The 23,562-nt window shown below is 44.0% G+C and overlaps 1 protein-coding gene across 1 annotated transcript in view; it reads right to left on the reverse strand.

Moving 5' to 3' along the window:
• The window catches only part of specc1 (sperm antigen with calponin homology and coiled-coil domains 1), a 37,089-nt gene that overhangs the window by 12,180 nt on the left and 1,347 nt on the right, over positions 1–23,562 (reverse strand). The window contains exons 2-3 of the mRNA XM_083697480.1: positions 20,396–20,585; positions 19,948–20,083 (exon numbers count right to left, since the gene is read on the reverse strand). Coding sequence (XP_083553606.1) covers positions 19,948–20,083; positions 20,396–20,563 — 304 coding nt within the window. The 5' untranslated portion in view covers positions 20,564–20,585. The remainder of the gene's footprint in view (positions 1–19,947; positions 20,084–20,395; positions 20,586–23,562) is intronic.

The raw sequence follows: 23,562 nt of genomic DNA on the forward strand, positions 1-23,562 counted from the left end.
TAGGGATAATCGGAAAAGAACCACACTTAGAGTGCAGTCGTATATTAAGAATGGTTACATATGGTAATAATAACTAATAATAATAATAATTACATATGGTGCATAATAAAACCATATCTATTGTAAGTCTGCTTCATCTATAAATCACAAAGAGTTATCCTCAGTGATTATAGCCATATAAATTTAATGTATAACATACATTAAATCAAGCCCTTTCATAGTTTAAAAAGAGGTCAAAATAAAGCAAAAACAAGACAAGCAGTGAGTTAATTGCCAAGAGAAACTATTTCATACCCTCAATTTGGACAAAAGCATCCTGACTCCAGAGTTATCTGGGCCTGCCTTGCCAAGCCTTTGACAGACAACACCCCAACTCCCTATTTTTAGTGGCTACTGAAAGGAGAAATGGAGAAAGAGAGAGAAAGAGTGAGAGTGAGAGTGAGAGGGGGGTGGCAAAGCTCCCTCAATCTTAATTTAATGTAGTCCTCCATGTTGGATATCTCAGCTCCAAGCCCATTCACATGCAGCTGTGGGAAGCTCTAAATCAGCCCCCTGTAGGGGAGTCTGGAGCGAAGCGGGAGTTTGAGTGGCTCACAGAGGTACCTCCCCCATTCTAACAGAAAATAAATCCTCCCACAGTCTCTGGAGACTGGCCCTCATTGATAGCAAGTGTAAATAATGTGAAACATAAGCTTTGGAGAGAGAGAAGAATACTACTGCCAAATAGAATGGCTCCTTGTCATAAAGGCCCCTTTTATGTGAAGAACAAGGGAGAGATAACATTTGGTGACACAGGGTTTTTGTGCTGAAAGCGTGGCTTTTCTCAACTGGTAAGAAAGTAAACTTCCCAATTTTGAATCAAAAGTAAACCCTAATAATTTCCTGATAGGGTTTTTTAGATGTGAAGCCACAGCAAGGTTTAAATTGCAGTCGGCCAAATGACACTGACAGTGATAGCCAAGATCAACAGGCCTGACCAAAATCACTAACCCAAAACGCAACTTTTAACTTCAAATGCCATGTTTCTAGACAGAATGTTGCTGACATGCCAGAAAACATACACATAGTTCTTTAATCACCTTAAATCATCTAGCCTGAGATGATTGTTTTGCTTACATTAAGTCATTGTTTAATTCATAACACAGCCTGCCTTCCGATAATCCAAGAACACTCAATTACTCAACGGTGACTGACTTCCCCTCATCACAATAATGCACAATGTTGGCGGTATCTACCTCTTTAATGAAGATGAGGTTTCACATCCCAGCAGTGGACATGTGGCTGGACAGAGTCCAGCATCACCCAGCCAGCAGCCAGAAGGTAAGAGTGCATTGTGAACGCAGCCGTCTTTAATTTTCAGCACAGGGGGATATGAGAGGGAGTGATGACGGATTAACAGTCAAGTGTTGGCATCTGAGATGACATAGTGACACAGAAGCTTCACTGCCACTTCCCACCCCCTCTTAGCCCCCCCCCCCCCTCCTCTGGAGTTCCAGGAAGTGCAGTGTAATGTTTTCCAGTAAGGTGGATGTGGGGGGTACAGACAGAAACAATATCAGCCTTTCTGTCTGGGTTTCCTGTTGTCCAGCCACTGGGACAGAACAGGACAGGATGGGGAGGCTGTGGCTCAGAGGCATTCCACTCCTCTTACCAGTGCGGAAGAGAGGAATACCAGAGTTTCCGTGTGCGTCACAGTGACAGAGCATGGAATGGCCACTGTCGGGGCAGGCATCAGCAATATCCCAGTCCAGTGAACTTATCACCTGACAAACATCACAACAATCAAAACCATCATCCTCCTATCTCTCTCTGTTATAGCCAAATACACTATACAAACACTAAGCTTATTTTGACCATACTGTATGCCCAATACAATTAGTTATACATGTGATTCTCCAATCACTGGACAGATATTTCACTGTGGTTTGTAAAAGTTAGACGCTACAGATGTCCACTGGCTGAACTTAAATCTCTTGGCCAGTGTCTCAGGTCCTAGAGACCTGGTCAGAAGCAAGACATGACATCATGTGGAGGGGGTGTATCATTAGAGAGCGGATCTGCAGATCAGATAGACTCAGAGCTGAATCAGAGCCAAGGTTACCAGATACATTTTATGGCCCTAGCAGCAGGGGATATAGAGGAATTCCCTATTAATGGAGGATTTCATTTTAGGAGGCATGGATAGGAATCTGGATGGATAGGGGTCAATGGATAGGAATCTGATGAATCCACTGTGAAGGGCAGTGTAATTGTGTTTGCCAGTGATACATTTGGAATTGAGTGGTGAAGCCTGTTCTCCAGTCTAAGTAAGTTAATTTAATCTTGTTTAAAGTCAGTGTGTTGCTGGTAGTTTTGCTGTATTTTGCTGTGGCTATCCTGCCTTATGTTCTAGGACCTAGTTTCTGCTGAAAGCTATATGTTTGATGCTAATTGCTGTCAATCTCTAGTGGGAGGGCCTAAAACTATTCTGCAAGGTATTTAACTCCTACTCACCCTGGACCAGGCCTATTACATTTGGAATTGAGTGGTGAAACCTGTCTGGTCGTTAAGTGATTGTTAGGTGGGAGGGACTGCTACCCTGCTAGTCATCAGCAATTACAGAAATTACAGACAGCCTCTGCGACACCCTACTGACACAGAGACAAAGGAGTCAATCTGTTTATTTTTTCACTACTCTGTGTATTGAGCGCTACCTACATCTTGTATTGCCCACAAACCTTCTCTCTCTATACCAGCAAATATCACAATGTGCTTTATCCCCATTCATGTTATTTCATCCCTCAGGAGGACACATCAACGCTACACCTCCCCTCGCAACCATTCCAATCTAATCTACCCACCATGCTCAACTGACCACAACCTCACTGTCGCGGGAGGACTTTGGAACTGCTAACCTCCTTGACCCTCACCAATCCGGCTTTAAGGCTAGGCACTCTACTGAGACTGCTCTTCTTGCTGTCACGGAGGCCCTCCACTCTGCTCGAGCTTCCTCCCTCTCCTCTGTTCTCATTCTTCTGGACCTGTCTGCTGCATTTGACACAGTAAACCACCCGATCCTTCACTCCACCCTCTCAGAACTGGGCATCTCTGGCTCTGCACTCTCCTGGTTTGCATCCTACCTGGCCGATCGCTCTTACCAGGTGACGTGGAGAGGATCACTGTCCTCTCCATGAGCCCTCACCACTGGGGTCCCCCAGGGCTCAGTCCTAGGGCCCTTACTGTTCTCCCTCTATACCAAATCTCCTGGCTCTGTAATTTTCTCACATGGTTTCTCCTACCACTGCTATGCAGATGACACTCAACTCTTTCTCTCTTTCCCCCCTTCTGACTCAAAGGTGGCAACACATGTCTCTGCGTGTCTTGCAGACATTTCCGCTTGGTTGTCAGCCCACCACCTCAAGCTCAACCGTAACAAGACTGTGCTGCTCTTCCTCCTGGGTGCCCTCTCCAAGACTTCTCCATCACAGTTGAGAACTCTACTGTGACCTCCTCCCAGACAGCCAAGAACCTTGGGGTGATCCTTGACAACCACTTATACTGTGCGGCGAACATCACAGCGACAGCACGCTCCTGTAGATTCTTCCTCTACAACATCAGAAGGATATGTCCATTCCTTACCAGAGAAGTAGCACAACTCTTGGTCCAGACACTTGCGATCTCTCACCTTGACTACTGCAACGCACTCTTGGCCGGCTCCCCGCCTCCGCCATCAGGCCTCTACAGCTGATCCAGAATGCTGCCACCCGTCTGGTGTTCAACCTCCCAAAATTCTCCCATGTTACCCCCCTCCCTTTGCACCCTTCACTGGCTCCCGGTAGCAGCTCGCATCAGATTCAAGACTCTGGTGCTCGCCTACCGGGCGGCAAAGGGAACAGCCCCGCCCTACTTGCAAGCAATGGTCAGCCCCCAAACCCCTGCCCGATCACTCCGCTCTTCCACCTCGGCTGGCCGCCTGGCACCACCGCCACTACGTGGCGCAACAGTCGCGCTACTCGGTCATGTTTTGATACTGTCCTGGCGCCCCGCTGGTGGAACGAGCTTCCCACTGCTGTCAGGATTGCAGAGTCATTACCTATCTTCCGCCCTAGATTGAAGACCCATCTCTTCAGGCTACATCTTAACTGTCCCTCCTAAAGACCTGTTCATCCCCACTACCTCCCTGTACAAGTTTCTCTACTGTAAATAAAAAGAAAAAAGCATTATGACTGCCAATAGCCCCTGGTCCTAGCACTTTATTTTTACTTTTTCTTATGATGACTGATGGATAGATGATTCACATACTTAGACAAATGTATTTTTGTTGCTAAATGCCATAAATGTAAATGTAGTGAGGAGTGTAAATCAGGTAAAGATCCAGGGTCATCTAAGACAGTCAACAGGACCAATAGTATAGGGAGCATAGCACTTTTTGAGTGTAAGCTTTGTTCTGTAGCAGTTTCCAGAGTATTTACCTTAGGAAACAACTGCATTGGGGATTTGAGAGGATATACAGTATTCACTTGGGATAAATCCAGTATCTGATGCCCAGATCCTCAAATCTAACAAACCCTTCCCTTGTTAATTATTTCTGAATTCCAGCAAATCTTACATGCTGCCATCATGTCGCTTGGGGGATTACTATATATGAGATGTAGAATAAGATCTCCATTCTAGAATAAGATCTCCATGCTAGAGTTGGAGGAATGATAACAAGAAGGCTCAGATAATGTTCCCTCCCATTCTCTGCTTCAGCAGATATCCGCTGCCAGACCTTAGGGCAAAGATTACTTGTTTCCAAAGGACCAAAGAGAAAATTGAGGTAGTGGCCATTGGGAATATATACTGTAGGCATCCTATAATGGTGGTACATACTGCAGTAGTGTATACAGTATGTACTGTATATTGTGAATCAACAAGATGCTTGAGTAATACATTCCTAGGAAGTCTTTTAGTTTGAGTATTGTATCTACTAATCTGTGATTAAAAAACTTATGTGAACTTGAGTGAAAGCTAGGAGTGAGTTTGGCATGTATGGCTGTGAGGGATAAGTGGGATTTGCACAGAGAGAGGATGGAATCTGTCACCACATTGGCTGAGGTGATATTTCCCCTTCTGGGACTCGCCAATAATCATGCATATAAATAAGAGTAAGAAAGCAGAATGGATGGGCTTTGGCTGGGCTAGATGGAGACTGTAAATTCTGCGGTAGTAGCTGGAAAGCACCCGATCGTAGAAGCAGAGTTCTGGGGATCAAAAGGCTGACTCATTCATGTGGGTGACATTTTGACTTGTGATTGGTTAGAAAATACACTGTACATAGCATATAGAAAAGCCATTACTTGATTACACAGGGCGGTGTGATGAATGCTGCCCTGCTGTGCTGGAACAGAAAGCCCACCCAGAGCAGAGACGCAGCAGGGAAGGAGGAGTAATGCCAAGGGCCAGTACTCCCAACATCTACTGTAAGCAAAAGTGAAACACCCATGCTCATGCATTCCTGTGTCCAAGTCATTATAGGTGCTCTATTGTCAGCAGGAGGTATATCAATCATCAAATACTGCTGAGGGGGTGAGCCTCACACTCTGTTGTTTTAAAATCATACTGCTGAGGGGATGAGCCTCACAATCTGTTGTTTAAAAAAAACTGCCCTTGCAAGTCTGAAGCTGTTGAAATGCTGCACAGTGAAAATAGAACTTCAACCCAAAAGGTTTCCCAGCTTCTGTCTGAGACAGTAAACTGCATGATGTGCTTTAGGCCCTGATGGGAGTTGGAAAGCTGCAGTAGACCAGTATATTACATTTACATAATGAAGTTAAGGGTGTTCCTTTTGATGGTACAGTATGCAGTATGCAGTATGCAAACTAATGTGCATGCTAATTATGAAGTCATAGCATCCTTTGCTGATTAACTCTGCTTTGATAAGGCCAATTTTCTACAAAGGCATCAGTTTGTTAAGGGCATCAGAGCAAAAGTACATCACATGTAAGCCTGGGAGATTTGTCCAGAAAGGGTAAAAGTGACAGCAGTACATCACAGAGATGGACATTAGATGACAAAGTTAAACAATCAAACTCTAGATTAATCCAAGCCCACAGAGAGGATTGCTTAAAGTGGACAGATAAGGTTCTACACTAGAAAATAAAAACAAACAAACAACCTAGACAACATTTAAATTGGTACAGTACATACATTTCTACACTTTTTAAATGTATGTATATATATATATGTGGTGGGGAGACAACTTTGTTGTTGTTTGAATCCCAGACTTCCCCTTTAACAAGAAAGCTAAACAAAATGTAGTGTCCAATATTTTTCACAAGACTAACAAGTTAATTGAAGGAGACATTTTGATGTGTTTACAGTGAAAAGAAACCCTGTGATGGTGTGATCCCTGACTGCAGCTCTGCTCCAAGTAGAGGACACATACATAAACTCATGAGGAGATGTTTGCTTTGATATGCCTAATGCACATAATCACAGACATGTTGTTCAGGCTGGGTTACACGGTGGACCCAACCTTAAGTGTTTTTGGAGTTTCAATGTCATACATACAGTCAGCTACTCTGATGTTCTAGTCATACTTGTAAGAGTTCAGACCAGAGGGCCATTATGCTACTTTGAAGTATGGGCCCATGTTGCAACACACACAAACAGGACATTTGAACAGGACACACCTCGCTTTGCAAACACCCAGCACATAGAATAGCCTGTGAGTTTACAGTACTGGCTGCTCCCTGGTAACTGCTGTGGAAGGCCTGAGTGGTGTAACTTCCTCTGGGTTACAGGCATCCACACAGAGTCTCGACTCTCCTCCCCTTGGCCTGTTTCCTCATGCTGGTCTCCACTGAGATTCTCTATGCTCTACACTGTGCTGAGGCTGCACATTCCCCTTGTCTCTCCACATTATTTGATTTTGGCTCATGCTCATCATCATCAGCTCTTGAGGAGTATCAACCAGGTGCAACGGTTCTCTACAAAATCGCTCACATTCTACTGTAGCAGACAGTTATCAATGTCAAGATAAACTCCTCACGAAACGATTCACAGCTATCAATGTCAATATGAGTGTCTTATCTCGCAGTGGCTCATTTTCAACTGAGGATGCGGGGAATGAAACCAGTGGTAAGTCTTGGGATGTCTATCAGTGTGTGAATCATTCTGAGGCTCCTCATAATGCAACCACACATACAGTGTGTCTGAGCACATTCACTGGGTTATTCAGACAGACAGACAGACAGACAGACAGACAGTACAGTTAATGGCAGTTTGGAGGCATCCATCCCAGTGACATGAGGAATGTGAGAGACAATGGTCTGCATGTAGGAGAGCAGGCCCAGCTGTCAGGGAGGCGTGTTAAATGTGCTGACGAGGATGCACAGCCTCGCCTGAGAACACAGCAGCACGCTGACGCCCAGTCGCAGGTGAGCATAACCTGTACACCACAGATCATCATTACCACACTCCTAGAAGAGCCACGGCATGTTTCCTGCCTCAACTGGCAGGGACACACACTAAGGCATGTGTACACTTGCCTCGCATGCTACAACAAAATACCGCCCACATAAAATATAAACTAATCATAGATTTGAGTGTGGCACATATCATCTAGCCTAACCGAAACTGAGAAAGAAATCGAGACTTTATCATTGTGTTAAAATTGTGATTTCCCAGTAGAACTACAGGAATTCCTTGAAGGGTCTGAAAAACAAGTGCGTATTATCACAGTCTGATAAGTTTGGTTATGTACACTGTAGCCTTCTTGGTTGAGAAATCTTTCATCCAAGCCTGTTGTGTGTCCTCAGAAAGGACCCAGTGCTGTGGAATATCTCTCTCTTTCACTCAAACGTCTGATGCCCAAGAGTGAGCAGAGACAACAAACAACCATGTGGTTCCAATGACCACCACTGTTATTACTGCATTGGTATCACACAAAACACACCCCGGTACTATCAAACCCCCTTTGCTTTCTCAACACTTTGGCAGCTTTTCTCGGCATTACCACTACCTCCAAACATCCCGACTACGCTGTATGAGAAACCACAGGACCGTGTAGCTCACTATCCTTTTTTGAGCATGAGAAACTCTCCAGCCCTCTCTCCGTCTCTTCGACTCCCCTTCTCACCTCATTGAACAAACATCTCGTCTCTGGCCGTCTCTGGCCCTCTCCTCTCCTCTCCTCTCCTCCAGACAGCTCTGATTGGAGTCCATGCTGAAAATAGAATGCCCACTGAGCCATATTTCACTGATAAGGTCATCAGAGAATCTGTTAAGCGTAGGCACTGGGCCATTCTCCCAGTCGGCCGGAGGGGAAAGGAGAGCCATGGTCTGATACAGAACTCAGTATCTCAGCCCAGACGACGGTATAAACTCCTCATCCTTCAACTAAGAGATAACTGTATTAATTAAATATGAATGAGTTCCCCTTTTCCCACGTTATTTTCCCTACCACCTACACCACAGCTATGTTATTTCACTCTCCACCCCAGTCACTATCTCAGACATACCACAGCTGTCCTGACAGAGGGTGATTCATTATCTAGGAGGGATACTACAGAGGAAGTCAACATGTTCCTGTGCCTCATAAAAGTAAAAAGAAGAATCATAACAAAGTTGTATTGGATAATGATATTAGCGTTAATTGCATCAGCACGGAAAACAGGCCCCCATGAGAAATAGGTTTAAATATTCCCCTATCCTTGATCACATCCCTCTCTCATCGATTGCTTTAGCTCCCTGATGGCCAGGAAAGAACAGGATGAAAAATGAACCCATTTAAATGACCAATTCTCATTTCTCATTCTCAGAGGCTCATTGAATAGGATGGGCAGTGTAGGTATGAGAATAATAATAGCCTCAATAGATCACTTAACATTTCAGTGGACTGCATCAATTCATAATAAAGTTCTATGGGATCTAATAGCAAGCCCAAAACAAGTGTAAGTCACACTGTCTAGTTGTGAGAGGATGAGATGGATTGTACAGTGAAGCTGTTTTGATGGCTGATCCAATCAGTTTTAAAGGACGAAAGAAGACTAATGATGACTACGATATATGATAATTAAAGATGACATAGAATTTGTCTGATGATATCCCAGATAAACCAGCCATTTAGAGGGAGGTAGTTTACATTCAGCAAACACTGTTTCCTGAACCATTGACCTGGTCTGGGTTACTTTAGTTACTTTCCTGAACAACAACTAGACCTCAGTTCTCCTATGTCTGCTATGGCTCCAAACATATTCATTGGCAATTGTATTCGTTATAAACCTGCGATATTATGTACTATATGACTTCACTGAGGATTGTAAAAGCTTCTTGGCAGTGGTGAAGTTTGTCCGTTATGTGACCCTTACGTGATAAAAGTCAATGACAGATCCTGTAACAGATGCTACACAGGTGGACTGTGGGATGTTTAGCCTCATATGAACTTGAGGAGCATCTCCATGGCTGGAAACACAGTCAGACAAGAGGAAGTGACAGCATAACTGGATCGGGGGGGGGGGGGGGGGATGGCTTTCAGCTGTTAGAGAAGAGTCACCCACAAGAGCCTCTGCACACCTCACTGTGAGTGTACAGATTTCAGAGGATTCATAACTGTACTTAGATTGACCTCCAAAAACATTTGCCGACCAAAACATTACACAACTTACTGAAATTGTTAGTCAGAAGTTAAAACATTGTCATTGTGCCTTGGCAGGAAACTACAAGACTAGATGATACATACTTCTACACAATTAAAACATAGAGAGACGTCAACAACACACTGTTTGTGTGTGAGGGACATGAGAGGAGCTCTGTCTCTCTGAGCGACCTGTTAGAGAACAGCGAGAGCGGGAGTCAATATGTGTGTGACAGGAACTGAGAGCTAATCTCCCCTGGCACGCAGCAGCTCCCTACTGTAGCCTCCGAATCAGAGCCTGCTGCACTATCTCCAAACACACACACTACCGCTCCAAAATGACACGGCTTAACACCCACCAGCTGATAACCGCTATGCTGTGTGTGTGTACTGAGAGCTGGGCCACACTGGCTGCCTGCCTGGCTTCACTCTATTCTATGCCTGGCCACACTTTGAGTGACACAGGGACATCACTGCCCACACCAACGCTGAACAGGCCCTTTGACTGGGGTGGAAAGGGATCCGGCTACAAACAGAATGCTACCACACACACACACACACACACACACACACACACACACACACACACACACACAACACAAACACACACCCCTCAGATGATTCTTCATTATCTCACACAAGGCAAAGGTTATCCTGCTCTAGAGGAACCACAAAGCTCACAGACTGAATGCAGAAATGCAGTGCGATGGCAAAGATAGGGAACAGGTAGGAAACAGCCTAGAAAGAGAGACTGCCTAGTGTGAAGTTAAAGGCTGTTGAATGAAGTGAAATGAATACTTTGAAATGGAAATGTATTAAGCAGCCTATCCTTGGGGCAGCAGAGGGTATATGGCTGAGAGGAGCTTCTGGGAGATAAACTACACTCAGCACTTTTCATGTCCAGACACCCCCCCCCACACACACACACACACACACATACATACACACTTCAATTAATCACCTCATTTTACGTATCTGAGCAAAGAAGAAAGAATGGGCACATAAACAGTACTGAATAATCACCATCCGGTACACTTGTGTACTGTACGTAGCTGCAGGGCATGTTAGTGAATTCTCAGAACTATGGACACAAAGTCTGCACAGCGCAATGTCTGACAATTCATCTTTTACATATTTTTCTGACACAGCACGATATCAGTTCATAACTACGCTATTTGGCTATGCATGGCTTTACCTCCTACATCAACAGAGTACAGAGAGGGAGAGAGAGAGACGGAGAGAGAGAGAGAGTGGAGCTTCATGAAGTGAATGAAGTACAGACAGCCTCAGTGATGGAGAGACTAGCTGTAGTGAGTAAGCTGAGCTGGAGTACAGTAGTAGCAGACCTGACTCGGGCTCCTCCAGTCTCCCCGCCTGGTTCCCCATGCTGGTCCGGTCCACAGCTCGTACTCTCCACACCGAGACAGACTAATCCAAGAACCGCGGCCGCAGGGGAGGCCGGCTCTGCTCAGTAATGACTACACTATCTATAGTACGCAGCAAGCTTCCAAACAGATCCACTGGCAGAAACACAAAGTATAGAGAGGACAAAAAAATATTCCCTCCTTCCTTCCTTTCTTCTCTGCAGCCCTTCCTGGGGCTGTGTGAGTGGAGGCAGGCTAAGTGTCCTGCTGCCTGTGTGTGTGTGTGTGTCTGTGTGTGCTGGCTGTGCGCTGACTCTCCAGGCTGGTGACAGTGTGACACACTGGCAGGCAGCACCGTGTAGGCTTCATTAGCCCAGTGACGGCTGGAATCAGCACAGGAGGAGGAGTGGCTTCACGGGCCACACACACACTCACACTCACACTCACACTCACACACACACTCACACTCACACAGACCAGCCCTCCTATTCCTGCTCCTCCTCCTCTCTGCCTCACTCTCTCTTCTGCTGTTGACTCTCCCTGAGCCGAGCTGCTTCACTCTCACTGCTGACAGTACAGCACAGACGACTGCTGCTTTTAACAGGGGGGTACCTCTCTCTGCTACAGTGCAGACAATGCCATAGAAGAGAGAGGGACGGAGGGAGGAAGAGGAGAGGAAAGAGGAGGAGGAAAGGGTCTATTTTTCTTTTTGGCAGTGCCTGACAGCAGAGCTCTCTTGTTTTTTTCCTTTTCATGTGAACTCCCCTGACCTCATCCATCCAGCAGAGGCAGGCTGGCCGATTAGCTGGAGCTCTGGCAGACTCTTCCATACACAAAAACACACACACACACACACACACACACACACACACACACACACACACACACACACACACACACACACACACACACACAGCATGCTAGTGCTTTCATAGCGTTGCTCTGCATTACTGGGGGGTTGGGGGTGGGGGGGCACCCCAGGCAGCCTGTGCCATTCTCCCAACAGCTCACACAGCAGGGGAGGGCGGTTAGTTTGAAGGCAGGGAGGGGTGTGTGTTGAGAAAGGAAGGGGTGCTGGGTCATGGGAGGGGGGAGATGAGGATAGGTTGTTTTTTCCCTCACTCCCTCATTCACAATGTATGCGTGTCTGAAATATTCATGATCATAAAAGCTGCAGTAAGAAAAATTAACTTGGGAGAGAATTGATGTGTCAACTTCAATTGGATTGGTCCCTTATTAAGTAGTACAACAACAATTATTTCCATCCTTCTGTGTGTTTGTGTGTGTTTGTGTGTGTGTGTGTGTGTGTGTGTATGTTTTGATACAATTCATTAAAGGTGTGTTAGGCGGCTATATTAACTGAGACCTCATCCTCCTGCCTGGCTGGTCTCCTTGTGTTCTCCACTGATCCTCTCTCCCTCTGTTAGAGCTCATCACTGCAGAACCACCCTCTGTAAACAAACACATCTCTAATCCAGCTAAGAATGTTCTCCTCGCCACAGGGATCCCATTTCTGTGGCCTCTCACAAGATCTACTCAGAACTTGTGAGTTTCAGAATCTTAAGGGTTGCTAGGGTCGTAGTCTTCTCATGACATGGATGTATGGACTTGGGTCAATGAACTAAGAGCAGGTGTGTTTGTGTCAAATGAGAGACTGGCATAAATATTCTTGAATGTAAATCTTCTTCTTTAAAGCACACCCCCCGGATATTCAGAGTGGGTGTAGTCGTGAATACCACTTCTCTGAGTGAGTGTGTTACATTAGGTTTGTGTGTGTGTGTGTGTGTGTGTGTGTGTGTGTGAGAGAGAGAGAGAAAGAGAGAGAGAGAGAGAGAGTCAGTGAGTGTACGTGTATAAGCATGTACGCCTTTGTACATGTCTGTGTCTGTCATAGTGTTGCAGAGTGCATCTGCAGGTTGCAGAGTCCCACTGGGACTTAGGCATGTTTGATTTATTCATATGACAGGGATGAGGCGCTAGAGTACCTGGGACAGACAGGGGACCCCCAGGGCCACATGTTCCCTGTCCATTCACAGGCCCAGTCTGCTGTCTGAGCACGTCCACCACCGCGATGCCAGCCGCACTGCTCTGGGTGCCTCTCTAAACCCTTCTCCTCCTCCCATCCCTCACTGTGACAGGCAGCACACTCACATCATTCATCACACACTCAGGGCAGTGCAGCTCGCCAGGTAGACCACGCCCCTCCTCACAGTTCTCATACCAGTCATATAACGACCCATGCACATGTTTAAAAGATGGAGTTCCTTGGCTGATGAATGAAGAGGAGAATATCCTAATCCATCTGGAGCAGCAACACATATGGTGGACAACCTGAGGGTGCCTCTGCTCCATTAGTCACTGACAGAACACAGGCTGGAGCTGAGCACCCAGCGAGAGACTAAGGTTAAGAATGGAAGCACACGTGTGTGAGGTTCTGCCTGATGATAGTCCTCCTAAATGATATGGCAAAACAAAACTTGAAACTATAGCAACAGTACCATTCACCACACTGAGAGAGAGGGAGATGCAGTTGAGACCTAAACATCAACTATGCCTGGCCAGCATAGTTGATGCACGAGATAGCACGAGAATTCATTACCGGTTCCTGTTTATGACAAGTGAAATATCTCTCAGTCTGTTCTTAATGAAGTGGAACTGAGAGGTATGCAGTGGTCAGGGTGGCATGTGTGAAGACCTCATAAACCTAAGTTGGTCCTGATGATTCATAGCGTAGGGAACTCCTAATGACTGGGACATACTGGGAATGCCAGGGCTTCCTGCCATGTGAGTGCCTACTGTCCAGAGAGGTCAATCTGTCATCGGAATAGGATCTTTGTCCTCTAGGACACTGTCATGCCACTGAAGTTACAAGCCACTTTGTGGATAAAATACTATAACTAGAAAGATAAATTCTAGAAGAAAATGTGTGGGCTTGCAAAGTCTTATTTTGGTAGTGGAAACATTTTAAAGATGGTTTGGACGATAGATAATTAGATGGGTAGTTGAAATAAAGTGAGATTGTAGGATGGACAAAAAGGTCAGAGTGTAGCATATAGGCAGATAGACGAGAGAAGGTTATATAGATATAGATAGATAGATAGATAGATAGATAGATAGATAGATAGATAGATAGATAGATGAAAGAGGGGATGTACTGTATAACAGTAAAATTAAGTTTCATAAGTATGAGTTATTCTGAGAAAGCAATATATCAGTTAAAAAGCAGTTTTAGGAGGATAGGCAACATGATATTTTTAACATGATATTTTTTTAAGTGTTATTTTGGCAACATTTGCATAATTCATCTTATAAAACAAATGACTTGATCATCTAAAACTAGTTGCTAGGCAATGTAATGGTCGCCCTTAACTTCCTTTGAAGTTTTTAACACCATGGAGTTACAAAAAATCAAAGCCCACTCATAAGTATGAGAAAAAAAACAATAGTTGGACTTGCTGAAGCAAGCCCACTAATAAGTATGAGCAAAAACAATAGTTGGACTTGGTGAAGCAAGCCCACTAACAACAACAACAACAACAACAACAACAACAACAACAACAACAACAACAACAATAATAATAATAATAATAATAATAATTATTATTATTATACGTATGAGCAAGAACAGCATTTAGACTTGCTGAAGCAAGCTCACTAATAATAAATTCGGTGGTGAATGTTTTTTTGCCTTTATGAGTATAGATCAAAGGGTCGTGTTCTTATGTGAAAAATCTTAAGGCAAGGAAGCAACTGAATGAAACTGCCCTTAGTGATACACCACTCAACCTTCAAACAGCCTAAACACGTTTAACTCTTTCAAAGTGCAGTGACTAAACATGAACATAAGCAGGTCTGAGGTGAAAGGAGTATCCAGCCATGAAGGTTTTGAGCTGACATCACCCCATCAGGGCTGATAAAGGTGTTATTTATAGAGGAGACGTTGAGGACTACTCTGCCCTGTCTTCTCTCCTCGTCCTCATGCTCCACTGGGGACCCCCTCTAGTGAAAGCTACCTTTAAATATTGATGAAGTGCCTAAATAAGTCATCTGGATGTGGCTGTGTGTTAACCCCTTGTCTGACAGCACAGCATGGTTGGTGTACCATTGACTGTCAGTGCTATGAGAGGTACTCTATAACTCAGTGGATTATTATCTCATTAGCATGGAATGCTGTTAGGACGTCCAGACTGCCATAGTGGACTGAGGGCTCTCTCCCTCTCTCTGCAGCAATCACTTAGGGGACCAGGGACCTACAGTACAGTATAGTAAGGACTGGCTCTGGGACAGACGGGTGGGGACACTGAAGGGGGTCACGGTCTCTGGGGACACTACTGTGATCTTAACAAAAGGATGTCACTTTACTAAATAAGCAGACATCAGCTTCATTTGTCGTCAGACATGGTGGTTTTGTTTCTCTCTCACAATTCAAACATGTGGGCATTTGCAATGCATATAGAAAATGAAATAATGCCTTGGCTTAGAATAGAAGGTTCAATTAGACAAATGAATGTAAGAAACACCAAAGCCAATTTGAGAAATGAAATGTTGTCATGTTTGACAAGTCTGAGCAGAGCTGCTGTATGAAATGTGTGCCTAACAGCCCTATTGATGGGAACCGCCTATAATCAGAAGACAAGCATGACAACGATGACAGGTGACATAATGACTTAACTAAGCCTTAGTCTTGACATACCTGAGGATTTCACATTGACATTTAAACTACATAATTCCCTTGATAGGCATACACCTGGCTCGCAAGGTAACTAGGGATAGGCCTAACCTATGTTCTGCTTATTCACCACTGAGCAAGGTGGAACAAAATGACACATAGATATAAATCCATAGACCAAAATGACACATGGATATAAATCCATAGACCAAAATGACACATAGATATAAATCCATAGACCAAAATGATACATAAATCCTTAGGGCAGTACACCCAAACAGCACCACCTCTAGTCTCATCGTGATGGACAGCATGAACATGTTGAGTCTCAGTATCTACTTTAAACAACACTCCCATATGCTGTATACCTATGACCTGATTCCACCAATACATCCCACCAATACATCCCACCAATACATCCCATCAATACATCAAGACGTCTGAACATCATTCAAAGACCCCAGGCCACCAGCCCAATATATACTAAAATATGGCATTTTGCTCTGGACTGATTTCACAGAGAACCCAAGGTGTGTCCATCCTCCATTCGTTTTGCTTGTGCTTCAACCACAATAACTTAGCATGGGGGAGTAAATGAGAAGCCTCATAGCCAGAATGTGTGGTTGACTAGCACTCCGCCTTCATGTGTTTAATGGAATTTTACACTGGCTGATCAGCGGCTCTGCAGACCAGTCTGACCTGTCCTTTCACTGTCACCTTCATCTGTCTCAACGGAGCACTGGCGTGGAGGCTGATAGCAGCACAATACGCCAGCTGTGGGCAATATGCTGAGTCATGTCCATTCTAGTTGTTCAGTGAATATTACCAGACTGTACAGTATAACAGGCATGTAGCTCATCATTACAATGAAAGTTTGTTAAAGAAACAGTCGCTACATGAGGTGAACTTCCACCAACTAACTAAGTGTTTTAGGTCTAGTGAGAACAGATGAGATCCTCTGTCTTCTCCCTGTGGGGCACATCAACGATTCTGTTTGGTTGATTCAAGTTGAGATTCAAAGGGGTAAATCCCTTTGACAAACAAATATCCCATCTGTCTCTGCCTAATTTTTTCCTGGGATCTAAGTTGCTAGTATTTATCTGAGGAGAGGAGCATCCTAAACAAACTGAACATAAAGGAGCAGTTTATTTAGACAACATGGTGCATGTTTTCCGGAGGGAGAAGATGGAGTAGCTTGTGATCACATAACACAAGGAGACTTGGTGCAGTCCTCCTAAGATACAGATAGCTAAATCTAGTTTGGTTATCTAAACAAAATCTGGCCCTAACATTGGATTACTGCTGCTGGTAGGAACAATAGTGGGCACTTATTTGGGAAGTAATGGAATCATCATGCAGAACACAGGAGTAAAAATCTAATTTGTATCCTGTAGTGTGAAAATACTTATTTCATTAAAGCCCCTTGATATATTTAAAGACAATCAGGGCTTAATTGTGTAAGAGCTTGACAAAGTTATTCTGTGCCACACTCGGGCCTGGTTTCAGAGTTCCACTGAGCCCCCAGGAGTCCTTTGTCAATTAAACATCGATTAGTCTCGCTTCTATAAAACAACCCTAAAGATGTGAATTAGCAATCTACTCCATCATCCCAAACACTGTATGGATGGGCTTTGATAAACAAACACTGCTACCACAGAGAACTACGCAATGAATAACATGGTATACAAATGTAGGTCTACGTTTCTCCAATAACTGTGATGTTTGTCTTGGCTGAGATAACAATGTATAGAGAACAGGAAGATATGCTTGATGAAGCATTCCTCACGAACACGACAAAAATTCAGTTCTTTAAAGAGTTATGGCAAAAAAGGAGCAATGATACAGCAGTCTAAACATGAGATGTCCGTGATGATATATTTTCAGGGAATCTATTAAAATATCTAAAAGCTTGTAATGTAATTATCACAGGTGACGCAATAACCATGCCCCAACGGAACACTCTTTCCTGCCCTGTGGTGTTGAAGTGGGTGTGAAAGGCAGAAAAACGAGTTCCCTGGGTTCCTGACCATCACCTGAGGTAAAACACAAGCTGCACTCAGCCAGTTAGAGTGTGATCAGCTCCACCCTCTCTGTGGTATTCACACACAAGGCCAAACCCATAAAAGCATTACATTCCTCTACAATGTGAGGCTAAATATTACCCCAGTAATTCAGTTATGCTCGCCACACCCACACATGGACGGGACACACTTGTTTTTTGTCTGTTGGAATCAGTAGCGCAGACAGCAGCAAACACATCTCAGCATTTCCTGATTCAACAGCAGGCTGAGCAAGATTTCAGAGGGCCACTTAAAGCTTACAATACTTCCATTATACATCTTAATGTAATTCCATTATTCCTATGAAATACTTCACTTTTCAGTCTCATTTGAAAAAGGCTGAGGTCTCTATAATCTAATCTATCTGACTTAAATAAGACTGATGAGGAACTGCAGAGTCATTTTGCCTCCTATGTTATTCTAAGAGACTTGTCATAAAATCATGATGGGAGCCTGGTTTAATGGAATGATGAACAGTCAGAGAAAAAATACTGTACATTTACACCGGAAACCAGCCAGAATATCTAAATGTATTCAATGGACTGATATAATTGAAAGATCTTACATGACTGACATCTAGACATCATCGTCCTATGGGTGAGTCTGATACATACTGTCAAAATGATCGACCACATGGTCATTTGCTGATATTGTTTTTGAGGTTCTCCACTCAGTCAAACAGATGTTATTCCTTTGTTCCAGTGCCTAATGTTCACCCGAGTTTGAACCCTAACAGCCCCTAACACTAAACATCTGAATAGCCCCTAACACACACACACACACACACACACACACACACACACACACACACACACACACACACACACACACACACACACACACAAAAGCATCAAAAGAAGAAGAAAAAAATCACATACAGTTCTGAAAAGAGAACAATGTTGATCATTCTTTCCCTTTCCATAGGCTTTCATTGGAAACTAACTCATATTTTCCGAATCGTGTCAGAAGAAATGGCCACTGTTCAAAGAGCTAATCAGAGGTTGTCAGAGGGGCAAGCAAGCAGTGATTGTGTCCATTATGTCAGGTTTGAAAACATTAGAAGACATAGACAACCACCTGCATCCCAGGAGGCCGGCCAAACACAATACAGCCATGGAAAACAAAAAAATGGAAATCAAGAGAAAGGCTATCCTTGGACCTGATGTGCTGTGGCCATCTAGTGGCCATCTGTGGGAATTGAACATCATATAGCAAAAGGAGTAGCAGAATCTAAATTGATCACAGAAAAAAAGACACCTTTCCCTTTCGAATACGTTGACACTGATTATTTCATTCTCAGCAAACACAAAGCCAACTACAACACTTGGCAGGAAGCAGTGAATTATCACAATAATATTGATGTTTGGCTATTCAGTTCTAATACGTGGGAAGTACCTATAGTTAATTTCCAGTGGAATATTGTTTTTATGGATAGAAAAGAAAAAGGAAGTATAAATGGGAAGTATGATTGAGTGTGTGCTTGCATTTTTGTCCTTTGCTGACCTTGAGAAAGTCATCCATGCTTTTATTTCTTCTCAACTAGATGATTAACTTGCTATATTCTTGCCCCAGTCGAAAGGCCCTTTCCTGTCTGCAGCTAGTGCAGAATGCAGCTACGAGGCTTTTAAGAAGTTTTTACCTTTCTACCAGAAGTAAGATCATTTTAGCCTTGTTACACTGGCTTCCAGTAGATTTTAGAATTGATTTTAAGATTCTATTGATTACTTGTAAAGCAAGACATGGTTTAGACCCAGTATATATTGTAGACCTTATGTTGTATATCCTAACACCATATGAACAAAAGCGCAGCCTTAGATCTTCAGGCAAGGCTCTACTGACTGTTTCAAAGACTGTTTCAAAGGGCCCCTAGACTAGTCTTCATTTAAATGTCTCTTAAAAACCGACCTCTTTAAACTTGCATTTAATTGTTGTTAATTTATGTAAGTATCATTGTGTAATGTTGTCTATTAGTTGAAATATTCTTTGATTAATGTGTTTAATTAGTTTTATTTTATTTCAATGACTTGCCTGATCTTCAGTGATATTAATTATTTGAATGTTGCTTTATTTCTGTTTGGAATCTCTCTTCTCTTGTTTAGTAGCACTTTGTTCAACCTGTTAGAAAAGAAAAGTGCTATACAAATGAAGGTATTATTATTATTATTATTATTATTATTACTGAACTGTGTCTGCAAGTATGTACTTAGTATGTGCTACATAGGTGTTTATTTGTGTGTTGTGAGGTTTGTCCCCTACCAGAGAGGCTGCGAGGTCTTGCGTCTGCCAGTTCAGAGATGGCCCCTGAGGTGACGGTCTTCCTTATCCGGGAGGCGGAGGCTGCTGCTCCCAGAGAAGGCTTGGCCAGGGCGTCATCACTGCTGGCCCTCTTTAGCTACAGCACATACACACATACACAATGCCCCGGTTTAACACACTGGATATAACATCATCAACATCTAGTCAAAATTAATCAACAATCTACCATGTTTTTGTGAAAAACACAGATGGGTCATCAAACCATCCTTTCACACTGAGGTATTACATTGTTGTTATTTTATGCTTTGTGACATCCCTGCCAAGGTCAGAGTGGAGAGCAGGTGACACAGAGATTGAATTGAGAATAGAATTTTTCAATCGTCCAAATGGACTGAGATCCTTTCGCTGTGATGTGAGGTGTGTGTGAAGTAAGTCTCCTGTTACTCACCCTGCTGAGGCGCAGGTCCGACGCCAGGGTGTTGGAGGACCTAGAGGTCTTCATGGCTGAGGTTGTGGAGGTGGTGGTGGAGGAGGAGGGGCCGGTGGACAACTGTTTGGTCCTCTCCTGGAGCCCCGGCTTGGGCAGCCCCGCCTTGGCGGTGCCCCCTTTCAACATGGCTCTGTGTGCTACCTGCAGCCTGCCAAGGATAGGAAAGAGAAAGATGTGTTACACAATGATGTTGACTACACACACATCCAGGATGATATGTGTTTGTGACACCTGCTGGTTGAAAAATTACAGTACAGCAAACCATAACCATATTCAGTGAAAGTGGGTTTACTATCCTTACTTCAATACGGCATGTAAAATCAGGTGACATTTAACATTTAAGTAATGTAGCAGATGCTTTTATCCAAAGCCACTTACTATAGTACTTACTGAGCAGCCTTACAGAAAGTAGCCTGATCTCAGGCAACACTTTATCACAGGGATCTTGGGCACACCTAAGTTGTAAGTGAGACAAAGTAACAAAGTAGGCCTATATGTGTGTGAGAGTGAGAGAAATAGAAGGAGGGAGAGATCAGTGTGTGTAGGGGGAACTTGGAGGAAATTGTGCCACTGATGGCATTTCTGCCCATGCCAAGACATACAAGCCAGCAGTGGTCTCAGGGCAGCTGAGGTAAACCTATCAGCCCCCCCCCCCCACCTGCACTGGGACACTTCCTGTGACAAAGTTCTGGGGTAACAGAAAGATGCCTGTCAGATCTGTGGACAGGGAGACCTAATGTAATGTAATGCAACACACTCGGGGGCACGCACTACTGAGGTGGTTCCAGGGCGCTGGGGGAGTATTCAGTGCAGCGCTACACAATAATGCCATTCAATGTACCCTAACACCATTTAATAACAGGATATAGGCCTATAGTGATTGGTGGCATTCTGAATTCAAATAAAGAAAGAGGACGTAGCAGGCTGCAGTATGTGTAGAGCAGACAGGTGGCCACTAAATGAGGGAGGAGTCATTGATTGAAGGAGAAGTGCTCTTTAGCTTGGAGAGCCACGACACTTCCCCATGCTGTAATGAGCTCCACAGCTCCCTGTGGAAATAACTCATTGATTTGAACCACGGTGGGGAGGTGAGGCGAGGGGAACCCTGATCATTAAGACACACTGAGAGTGACAGTGCAGGCCTGTGAATGGGGCTGCCCTACACTTTAATGTCCTCTATCAGCAAAATGGGTCAGCTAAGACATGTTTTACACTCCCCCCCCCCCCCCCCCCCCCCCCCTCCACTCCTTAAACTTTCTCTCGCTAACTCTCTCACTGTTTCCCCTCTTTGCTGCAGTGGTCGAAATTATTGTAATTCTTGCAGCATTTTCCTCAGTGCTTGCTTAACCTACTTAGGACATAAGAGTAGAGTGCTGTAACATGTCTACAGTATATGGAAACAAACAAAGAACCTGTAAAGGGGTCTGTTTACACCCCTGGAGAAATATGGTATGACTTGCCATTAGACATGGGATTCTTCAAGGGCAACACACTGCTGTGCTAACACAGATAGCAGGGCAACATGTACAACCTGTGAGATGACACCATACTGAAAATGAATGTTGTTAACACCAGCTCTCCTGTAAAGGCATTTTGCACATTACACGTGACGAGGTACTGTACAAGCAGCCCTCATACTGGTCCTGCCGCCCCCCGGGGGGTAATGACAGACAGACTGAGCCTGAATTAAAGCAGTCTGGCTCACAACCAAAACCAACGACCCTAACTCACACAGGCTGAAGTAGAGCCAATGTAGAAGCTCTCAGTCTCCTTTAGAGAGCTCCCACTGCTACATTTTAAATTGAAGTGTAATTAGAGAAAGCCTGCAGGTCCTTACAGCCTTATCTGATTAGAACACAAAGTGTGCAGTGTGTGTGTGTGTGTGTGTGTGTGTATGTATGTGTGTGTGTGTGTGTGTGTGTGTGTGTGTGTGTGTGTGTGAGTGTGTGTGTGTGTGTGTGTGTGTGCGGAGCCCGTCATATGATGCTGAGGCTGTCTCACGGCGCGATCCTGTGAACATCATCCATCATGACCAGCCTATATCCTCCAGACAGGTCTAGAACCTATGACTGCACACTACCAGTCACAGCCAGGAGAGGCACATCATGAAGCAGGCTGTGTTCCTCCTGCAGTTTGAATCTCCAAGATAAAGAAGTGAAACAACATTGAGGAAAAGCTATGAGCTGCTTTTCAATTTGAAGACTGAGGAATTTAAATTGAGGAAGCGAACATGGCAACACTGAGGTAGCCTAATGTCTCTTGAATGAGAGGCCGTTCAGCCACGATATGAGACTCACGACACAAGAGTCACGAGTGGCTCATAGCTCCTTGACAGGATCCAGTTATGTAAAGGTGACCATAAATATTTCTCTGCAGAGAGAAGAGGTCAATTACTCAACAGTCAAGACTGTGTCCCACATACAGCCAAGTGACCTAATTACAAACCCAAATGTCTAGAAAGAGAGAGCATGTGTAAGCGCAACAAAGCTTCACGACACAGATATGAAAATATGACTTTAAAGTCTTGACGACAATGATGAAAACATTGAGTATAACCGCTACTTCTCTAGGCTACTTCAGCTCACACATTATGACAAAAACATAGAACATTTCTGAAGAAAAATGAGTCACTGCTTAAAGAGGATTGTGGAAAAGCTAAATATGGAATTTGGTCAACATATCTGCAAATGAAAAAGCAGAATATTTCTAGTTACCACACCCACAGCCCTAACTATTGGGTTGTTCTTTTCCTTAATTACATTGCTTGCAACAGCAGGGGAATTTATGTCGTCTTTAAGACCTTCCTAAAAAGAGAGCATTAAAGATATAGAAATCTCATGCATACAAATAAGAAGTTAATTTGCTACTTTATCTATATAACAAGTAAAAGCCTGCTTATTAGTTTAGGATTGACATGTGGAACGCTTCTAAAACCTCTAACAGATCCTCTAAACTACAGAACAGAACACAGCTATCATTTCAACAATGAGCCTTCAGTCTCAATAAACACTAGGCTATATACCGATCTCACAAAGCAGTCATCAAAACAGTCAACTGACAGTTTGGCTACAAACACTGGAAAGGCTTTGCCACACAGTGGGATAGTTCCCTCCATTGACCCCATT

This window comes from Argentina silus (genome assembly GCF_951799395.1).
Source record: "Argentina silus genome assembly, chromosome: 2".
Lineage (NCBI taxonomy): Eukaryota > Metazoa > Chordata > Actinopteri > Argentiniformes > Argentinidae > Argentina > Argentina silus.